This window comes from Amblyomma americanum, chromosome 1, assembly GCF_052857255.1.
Source record: "Amblyomma americanum isolate KBUSLIRL-KWMA chromosome 1, ASM5285725v1, whole genome shotgun sequence".
NCBI classification, from domain to species: domain Eukaryota; kingdom Metazoa; phylum Arthropoda; class Arachnida; order Ixodida; family Ixodidae; genus Amblyomma; species Amblyomma americanum.
In genome coordinates, this window is record NC_135497.1 from 207010220 (window position 1) to 207020359 (window position 10140).

The 10140-nt window shown below is 49.0% G+C and overlaps 1 protein-coding gene across 1 annotated transcript; it reads right to left on the reverse strand.

The window, feature by feature from the left end:
* Positions 1–4984: 4984 nt before the first annotated feature.
* On the reverse strand, positions 4985–9769 carry LOC144094867 (uncharacterized). The gene is made up of 5 exons (XM_077628748.1): positions 9702–9769; positions 8283–8424; positions 7106–7338; positions 5791–6140; positions 4985–5121 (listed from the first exon to the last, which is right to left on the reverse strand). Exons 1-4 carry the CDS (start codon positions 9711–9713, stop codon positions 5805–5807), a joined length of 723 nt encoding a protein of 240 aa, XP_077484874.1. The 5' UTR covers positions 9714–9769; the 3' UTR covers positions 4985–5121; positions 5791–5804.
* Positions 9770–10140: the final 371 nt, after the last annotated feature.

Below are 10140 nucleotides of genomic sequence, written 5' to 3' on the forward strand. Positions count from 1 at the left end.
GACCATATTATAAGGCTGCTAGCGTCAGTTCGCCACGTTTTAACTTCAAGATATTCTGTAGTGGAACAAGTAAAGTAGTCTTTTACGTTGTATGCAATTGAATCATTTTGACTTTCTTTTGAGGCCTCGTTTCGATACTTTATTAGCTGGGGAGAAGCACCAACCTGTGATGAAACTTAAGCCAAGAGAAGTATAATGACATTCAGCCAGCATCCTGCTGCAAACCTGGCGGACATTATTCTCTTTAAGCAGCTTTAGCTGTGTGCATCAAACTGTGCAGTTAAATGACACGAGGCTAAATAAGTGCCACACACTTTTTACTCAGAGGCAATCACAGCGAAACATGCCTAAAGAAAAATACACACTAAAGCTTGTACCCTTTGCGCTGTATGGAATGTCTGCTGCATAGCATAGCATGCAATGGAGACGTATAGGGGATGGAGTGGTCATGTGAAAAGCATAGGTATTCATTTGAATATGAAATGTGAATTTGTCATGAAGTTAAATTGACTGCATAGCGTTTACTGCAAAGAGCGGAGATGTTTGACATTGTTTCTTTAAAATCACACAGGACTACAAGAGGCACATTCTAAGCAGCTTGTATCCGTAATAACAATTAGGCTGCGTACCTCAATTTTTTTTCATTGGAAGGCACCACAGGTGTTTTTCTTTTCGATGTTTGCATGTGGCTGCCTACTAATATACTACTTGAGCATAATTCCCATTAAGTCTTGGGGCATTTATGTAGGTTGCGCCAAACTTTTGTCACCTTACACACTAGCAGCGTGGCAACATGTTCGTAGCCCTTTTCATTATGCTCTCATAATTCAGGCGGACTTCTGCATGGACAACTTAGGCGAACTACATAGCGTTTATTTTTAAAGTGATTGGCAGCACCGTTTCTTACTCTTCATTGCCAGTCATTGCTTTAGCTTGTTATCACTTCGTGTCCTGTGCCACCTTTTGGTGCCAATGTGCTTAGCTAGAAGTATTTGATCCTTTGCATGACATGAGCAACATTCAAGTGGAGCTCTCAGGCGCGTTTTTCCTGTAGTTTTTTTTAAACAGTTGGCTGCGGCCTTTTCATAGTGTGCAGTTGTATTCCTTCGCGACCTTTTAGTTATTATTTTATACATGCTTATTTAGAAGTGATTTTCAGATGCAATGTTCTTCATTCTCTAGTTGCCGCAGCATGTGCAACAGCTGTGATATAATTGCTCGCAGTTTTCAGTTTATAACCCGATATTTCTATACCCAGTTTAGTCCAACTAGACAGTTAAGTAATGTGTGCTACTTCTTGTTAAAGGGACACTGAAGACAGCTGCTTCCTATTTTTGTTCTTAGTAATAATCGATTTTGTGGCTCTTTCTGCGCATTTCCATGCTGGTACGGCAAAAAAATGCACTTATTGCTGAGAACATTGCATTTAAAATCTTGCCTCCACATGATTCAAACTCTTGACGTCTAGACCGATAGAAGTTCGGCGTCCGCAGTTTTAAGGAGTTGTAGCCTAGTCTCAGGAATCTGCGCCAAGAATCAATGTAGATGCACCACAGTTTGCTTGCGAAATTGGCCGGTGGTGGAGGCACCTGTATTGCATTTCCTGACGTTTTCTTGCTTATAAAACCTCCATTTTCAGTGATTTAGTGGCATCTTGTCATTAGAATGTGGCAAACGTATCGATTACAAGCCGAATTCAATTTTTCTTGAGTGTCCCTTTACTACGGTTCCCTGTCACCTCAATTTTGCCGTGATTTTAGAAAATATGTAAACACTGCGTTTAAGTTTAGTTTATAAGGGTTTAACGTTCCAAAGGGACTCAGGCTATGGGGGACGCTGCAGTCAAGGGCTCCGGAAATTTCAACCACCTGGGGTTCTTTAACGTGCACTGACATCGCACAGTACACGGGCCTCCAAGATATGGCCTTCATCAAAATTCGACCACCGCGGCCGGAATCGAACCCGCGTATTTCGGGTCAGCAGCCGAGCGCCATAACCACCGAACCACCGTGGCGGCAACAAAACGTTTCAATCCTGTACTTCATTTCAATGCTCATATTTTGGCTTGTAATGTTTAAATACATCATGACGTCAATTGTAATTATGTGCAAGTTCCTTTCAACACTGGATGTACTATAGTGTGATGCAGCTCCAAAAAGAAGCGAGAGATGCCTCTCAAAGGAGGCTCTCCAAAGAATGGCATTGGCCCATTGTCGTGTCAGTCAGCCTCCTTGAGCCTGAGAGTGTGCCCCTGTTAGCAGTCGTAGCAGGCGCAGAGAGTTTGACAGTGACGGCGCGAAAAAATTAGATGGGGCACTTAAGCTCCGCCTTAAGGGTACGACGCAATAACGTATTGGGTTAACTCCCTTATATGCTGAAGGTCACTCCCTAGTTTACATTTATAGATCCATTTATAGATCCTCCTGGCGCAGCGGTGCAGCTTTAAAGAGATGCGCCACTGCCCTGCGATGGCAGGTGCTCCCAGCTGTGGATATTGTGCATCCCAGTTTGGTCTTCCCTAGCGGCCAATCATTCATTTAACTGCCTGCTGCCACGGTTGCTCACTGTCCGGTGGGCAGGCTGTGATGACGCCGCATGGTCACATAACCTAGGTTGCTGACTTGCCGCCTAGGTTGCTCTCCGAGGACCATCTGCCAGAGCATGCCCGTGATTTTTCGCTCTCAAAGCCGACGCCGTATTTTCTGCGTAACGGGGCCTTTAACGTTATCGCGTTAAAAAGGTCCACATCATAGAAGGATCCCCTTGTGGACGGATTTGCCACTTTATCATTCAGTTGTATGCGACTTCATCAATCAACAACGCGAAACATACCCATCCTGCAAGCACACCTTACAGTCCGATAGAGGAATAAAAATGCTATTGTTTTTTTCCTGTTGAGTTAGAAAATGATTGACCAGTACTACCGATGCACCTATACAGGAATAGATGAAATACAATCTGTATGGGTGTACTGCATCACGAAACGACAGACCAGTGCAACCGATACATTCCACACAGGAATAGAGAAATATAAGCTGTGTCGGTGTATGGATCTCTCGTTTTTAATTGCAATAGGGAGAAACCGATAGGATTTCTATATGTCTCTCCTAACAGAATTATCGCTAGGGCTCATTCTAAAACAGATACGTCGACAAACTGTGCCACAAGTATGTTAGCAATAGCACGTTCTCATAGGGGCTGTCTGGCTCTGCAGCGGCACATTCTTAGAGGCGTTTGACCGTACCCTGTCTCGCCACCCAGTGCCACCTAATCCCCATGTCGCTACGGATCGTCATGTCATCTAACCACTTGATGTGATGGCCTCCCCTCGTTACCATTTCCTTCTACCTTTCTTCCCTGCAAGGACAGCCTCGTGATAAAGCACCTGCATATTATAGAGGGCAGGCCGCATTTGATAACAGTGCCGCCGTGAGTCGAAGATATATGTTTCTATTAGCACAGAGGTCCTACAAATAGGCGCTAGGATCTTCTTGGTAGTTAGAAATTCAATGAACTGTGCTAGCTGGCGCAACAACAAATGCAGCATCAAAAAGTGTTGCTTTACCGCATAAATATCCGCCAATCAGTCATCACCTCTTCACTCTGCCTGTGGAGAAACGCAGAGAAAATAATAGCAAACCTAAGTCACCAAAGAAGAAACGAACACAAGAGAGTTGCAGTTCGAAAACATTCGCTATGAGAACACGCAGAACTCTCAAAATGTGCGAATAAATTCTTCGCCTCTATTGCCCCGGGAACATGCAGCTGCGCCGCCTTCTGCATCAGAAGGGCAAGAAAGTGCTGCACGGGTGAATCTTTTCGTTTCCTTGTTCTGTAGCTTTTGGCGCCCTTTGCACCATGTCTGGTTCTAATTTTTTATTTATGGGCTACCTGTACAGAATTTATACCTTTCCAACTCATCAATTGGTGCTCTTTTATCGCTTTCAGGAAAGTTCATCGCCACCTTCATTGGGAAGTATCTTCCAACAGTGTGTCCTTATGTGCCTAGGCGTAGCTGTAATGCTTATTTCGTTACTCTAGCAGGCCAGATATTTTTCAGGCCAACCTCGCTGCCTTTTCTAGTCAATAAACCCTCTCTCTCTTATTTCGTTAACCTGTACAGCCAACAGGTTCGCTTTGTTCCTCTACGTCTTCAAGAACCAAAGGGTACAAGCCACGATTCTAGATAATGTGTGTGTCCTCTTGCAGATGACATTTTTCCTCCTTTGGAACGGCAGTACATTTCCTGCCAAACTCCAGCCGTGAAAACCAAGGGAAGGAACTGGCCTATTCCTATACGAGCACTGGTTGGTAGGTACACCTCTGTTATGGCTCCTTTTCCCGAAGTGACCGTGTGAAAAGAACTGATACTCCCGATCTCTCGGAGGCCGGAACCCCTTTTTGCCGATGGCGCACGTATTGATAAGCCGGAGTGCATTTAGTGTCTGTTACGGGCTGACAATGGACGGGGGCAGTAACCATTGTCAGTGAAATGCGAATGATGTTCCAAGCTTGTTTTGTGTATTACCGCCACACGTGCGCACTTCTTTGGCTGGGAGTTATCTTAGAAAAATATAACCTCTTTAAATTTGTTTGCAATAAATGTAATACAAAACTGTTTTTTTTTTTTGCGGAGTTCTCTCGAGGGAACTCCACAGTTTATTGTTTCGTGGCGTTTCTCAGCAGAGGCAAAAGTGCCGTCTCTGGAACGATGGCTCCCCGAGTGTAGGTCATGGCAGGAAAGTCGATCGCGTGCGAGAGCGTCGCCGCTTGGAGGACATCTTTGACGTAGTGGGATCATAAAATGCTTGACAGTTTGAAGCTCAAAGCTAATCCGTACGAGGTCAAAGCATCAGGCGGCTCCACCTCTTATCACAGCTTGTCGCGGAGGATCCTCGTTTTCGCACTTTTTTTTTGTCTTTCTTGGCCGTTGAGGGGTAGCAGCGCTCTCGGTAGCGGTCGGTGTATCCAGACAGGACAGCCCTGGTATTGCTAGCTACCGCATGATGGCGCTGCCGATCTCTGCTTTGCGCGCGAGGTACATGGGTGCTTCTTGCTCTTGCAGGCTATGGCGACTATTGCGTGACACTTGTGAACGATGACAAAATAAGCTGGTTGCGGCTGCAAAACAGAGAAAGAAAACAAAGATGAAAACTCTGAGGCGCACTGAAATTACGCAGGCGCTCATGGCATTTCTGCGTTGCTACCGCGAACTGACTTTGTTGCAGTTTCAAGCTTTTAATCCTTCCGAATCGCGAAGAAGCCCTTTAAACAATGGCGCTGTTTTAAAGAGAGGCCTCGAATAACTCTCTCCCTGCGCCTAATAGCACCCCGCAGGGAATATCTGAGCACAAAATGTAGCTTTACTTGCAACGCAAGCGTGCAACAACTTACGACTGTAATAATTTATTTCTTATTGCTCGGACCCAAGTGACCTGAGGCGACAGTTTGTGCTGCAGAAGCCATTTCACTCAACCGCTAGCCGCTGTGTCGTCGCTGCGAAACAAGAAACTGCCCTTTTGCGTGCGTACTATGATATGACGGCTGAAACACGACAGCTGGCCTTCAAAGGCATGTGTGAATAAAATTAATTTCCATCAAACTCATCGCAAATAAAAAACAACGAAATCGACTGAAGCTGGTGGCGCGATTCGCCCATTCAACACTCAGAGCTATTGAGTCGTGCATGTCGTTTGCTTCCAGCAGCTTAGAAAGACACTCATGCGTCTAATGCGCGAACCCGTCCGGAGTGCACCGTGCTACAACAGTGAGTGTGTGGAGCTCTCTCACCTGGCGTTCGTTTTCTACCACCATCCGCCGCCGCCGCCGCCGCCGCCTCCACCGTGGCCGCCGTGGCCACCACCACCGCCGCCGTGTCCTCCGCCGCCAAAGCCGCCGCCGCCATATCCTCCGCCGCCGACGGCACCGCCGCCACCTCCCTTGACCGTGACGTGGTAGGTGGCCGTGCCGCCGCCGACTCCGCCGCCGCCACCAAATCCACCGCCGTGCCCGCCGCCGCCGAATCCACCGCCGCCCAATCCACCGCCGCCGAAGCCGCCGCCGTGGACTCCGCCACCGACACCACCAACACCTCCTCCGCCGATGGGCTGCAGCGCCTTGACCAAGTAGGCAGGGCCGGCCTGCGGTGACGGTGGAGTGCGTTGACGCTCGCGCTACGCTCTGTTCATCAGCACAGAAATTCTTACGTCGATGCTCCAGTTGGCTGTTGTTCTTGCGCTTGTGCCTTATTGAATATGCCCCTCTGCACGGCTGCTCCAATTTACGAAGGTTCAAGGCGATCACGGCATATGCGTTTATCGTTGCCGGCTGGCTATGGTATTGACATGAAAAGGACTCTGGCAGCAGGATACGACTCTACATATGCGCCTAGTTGCATAATCGTAACCAGCGAAGGCCAACAGGACACGTCGCAGCAAAAAATAACACTACTGCCTAACAGCCTCGAAAGGCTCCGAGGCCACTAATATGCCAATTTCAGACAATGTGCTATATTGTGCTGCACGTCGTTTTGGCATCGTTTGCTGAGTGAGTTATTAGATTCGCCGTCCTCTCGCTCCTCGCGCTCATTTTCTGAGGCTAAGTGTTCGGGAGTGCAGGTAGATGGCAGATAAATACTTGTGTACATGCACAAAACCAAGGAAGGCTGAGAAAGACTGGTACACCAAAACTAATGCGCTGGTTACTACAACGTTCATGACTGCTTTTGCGAAACGTAAGCTCGAGAGAGCCACAGCAGTTTACCGATTTTTGCGACCAGTGAAACGATCACGTGCTAGCGATCGTCGCTTTCTCGGCCAAAGGTCAGTAAACGCCGCATCCCGAGGATTATTATGAGCGGCTCACCTAGAACGGCTAGGATAGCCATGCGACATTTGCAGAGCTAGCAGTTGGTATTGGGAAATATTAGTACTAATGATACGACTCCCAGTGCAGGCCCTACCAGCGCTACTTGGCTCTACGACAGTTTCTCCGCTGCTTTTTTCAGTTACAAACGCTTCGATGCTTCCAGCGGCGCCTGCGCATTGCACGAGTTTTCACTTGGCTCCAACTGCAGAAGCGGCGCATCGCGCAAGAGTGCGCGCACCTTGTACGTTCCAACGACCTGGCCTCCACCAACACCGCCACCACCTCCACCGTGGTGACCGCCACCGCCGAAGCCACCTCCGCCGAAACCTCCGCCGCCGAATCCACCGCCGCCGAATCCACCGCCACCGTGATGGCCACCGCCGCCGCCGCCGCCGCCGCCTCCGGTGGAGCCAAGGCTCTTGATCTCAACCACAGAAGTGCTCACAACGGCTCCTCCTCCAGCGCCACCACCTGCGTGAGAACCACCACGTGCATTGTTCAGTGTCCACTTGGTAGGCAACTCCCGCGGTGATTCTTTTATTTATTTTTGGCAACCTTGATACCGGGGTGATGATATTCGCCTCTAGTGCGCCTTCCCTTGCCGTGTACACTGTTCTTCGCGAACCAGCGTGAACCTCATACGAGCAGTATCATCTGAGGCTTAGGATAGATGTTGTTATTCTGATCAAATTAGCGCAGCTGAATGTTTTTTAATTAATGCAATTTTTATCTTGGTGACCAAGCAATGGGGACCACAACGCATAGTTTAAGGTGATGCGAAGTTCAAGCTCAGTGCTACACTTATCACCATGCAATATAAGCAAAAAGGCAGTGGCAACCTGAAGCTTGGTGCAAAAATTCTGTCGGAGAAATTAGAGCAAAGCTCTTGATGATCATTGTATTATACACCTTCCTTGCCAATTTCATGCCATAGCACGTAGCCTAAACCTCAAGAAAACTGAACAAGAGTGGTTATTTTCACAACCTCTTTCAGCACAAGGCCCATATCTTTCTTAACCTGAAGACCTCGTGAGGTCCCGGGCTCTTCAGGTCTAGAATCATAGGCTCGCGAATTGTACGTGGACCAAGCTGACAAGTAATGTTTCACATTGCAGCGATGCTCTTGGTGAAGAAAGAACGATTAGGTAAGTCCCTGGTGTACACAATTTTAAAGAAAATCACCTACATTTACAGGCCGCTGCAGACTGTTCGCTGTATACGAGGGGGAATGCGGCGACCACGGTGTATTTGCACTATACACCAGCGCGAACGCATTGCGCTCTTGACTAAATTGTGCAACCGCGTCAGCGCTAGGTCTTCAGACCATTGCAGAAGTCTTCCGGGAGTATCTCCATGTCCTTTATGGCGCGGTGACTAAAATGGCAAAGAGGGCAAATGATTATCCGACAGCCTACCTCCGCCGTGGTGTCCGCCGCCGCCGCCGCCGAATCCACCGCCACCGCCATGACCACCGCCGCCAAATCCGCCACCGCCGAAGCCACCACCGCCACCACCAAGGTTGCCGGCAAGGGCGAGGCCAACCGCTGACAGTAGTATCTGCACGGAATACCAAGTACGCTTTGTTCGATACACACCATCGTTGCACATGGGCACTCTACTTCAATGTGCCCCTGCTGCCACCATTGCATTCCGCCGATGCACAAGAACAACCATCAAGAACTCATTCCTCGATGGGGGTCCTTCAGGCATCGTAGAGTAGTGACATGACATCACGATGGATCTGAGGTGTTTCTCTGAGACTGACCTAGTTCCTCGTGGGGGGACAAATTTAGACCTGGCTGAGAGAAAGATCTCGATCAACTCTCACTGCGCTTTTTTTTTGCTGTCCTAATGTTTTTTTAATGGCGCCATGTCGGCGCAGGACGCCTGCATCCGGATCAGGGCTTGATCTAGCCGGCGCTCCTAACTTCCTATCCACGCGATCTCGTGTATTTATAGTGCGGCCGCGCTCGTATTGCAAATCCAGAGTGTTGGCAAATACGTGGATGGCAGCACAACTGGGTAAAAGCTTCTTTCGCGTCCGCGTTCGTAGTACCATAGTGATTTATTAGGCTTCGAAACGTTCGGTAAAAGTAAAATTTTTGGTTGGAGATGTGCAGTTCACTATAAGAAATAAAAGTAGGAGCGAAAGCACTGTTCGGAACGTTTCGGAAGGAAACAGGACGCCCCTTACAGCATTTGCATAAGACAGACAACATCAAATTTGTGTGTCTTTTGCATCCGACAGTGGCTATCGATGAGAAAATTGAGAAAAACTAATTAATTCAGGCTTGCTTGTAAGTATACCACCATGGAACAATAAATCCATCCGGACCATGATTCTTAAGTCCAAGGCAGCCAAGGACTGATGTCTTGAATCTAGGAGAGGAACTAACTCATTTTGACACCATGGATAATGATGTTCCGGAGGAGAAGAAACTTCAAATCGCGTCGCAGCTACGTTGGATAGCTATAAGAGGAGGTACGCAAAGATAAAAACTTATAGTATCTAACGAGGCCCTTAGCGGGCTTTGTCACCGATAACGAAGTACCGAACCTGAGAGCTGATGCGACCGACTGAGCCTTGCTCAATCGTGGAGTGCAATTTAAGATAACTAAGTCAAGAAAAAAAAAGTTATCGGAGGTCGCATGCGCCTAATCGAAAACGTAATCTGGACGCCTGCTGGACATCGGAGACAGTGGTGCCGCCTGAACTACCACGTGCGGCACCCGCTCGGGTCCGTCGAGCGTTACGCAACGGTTGGAGCCGGTGGCGCGCTTATCGCCGGTGCGCCCTACGGAAGCGAGTGGCGGACCGCGTCTCTCGGACTCACCAGGGAGCGCATGGCGATGCTTGAACCAGCAGAGCAGGGAATGCTCGCTGTGATGTAGCTCCGAACTTTCCCCGTCCTTCCTTTTATACTGGCTTCCCCGGCAAGGCGAAAGGGTGATCGACCTCCTTTCGTTCTTCTGCGTGCTTCTTTTCGTCTTGTGCACTTTGTTCCCGGGCATCTTTTCTCTTTGATCTCAGCCACCTCATCGCCCTCGCCCGGGCGCGAAACAAACTCGGCCGCCGAAAGTGAGCACGGGAGAGAGAGAGAGGGGGGGGGGGGGGGGGGCAGAGAGCGCCGACGTATCCCCGCAGCCGAACACGTCTTCGCGGAGTCGCCCCAGATTTGAAAAGTCCGCCGCCGTCGACGCCACCGCGGCGGAGCGCTGATGGTGGGCGGCTCGTTCCGTCGGCTGGTCGAGGAAGTGGCGGGTCTCTCTTCG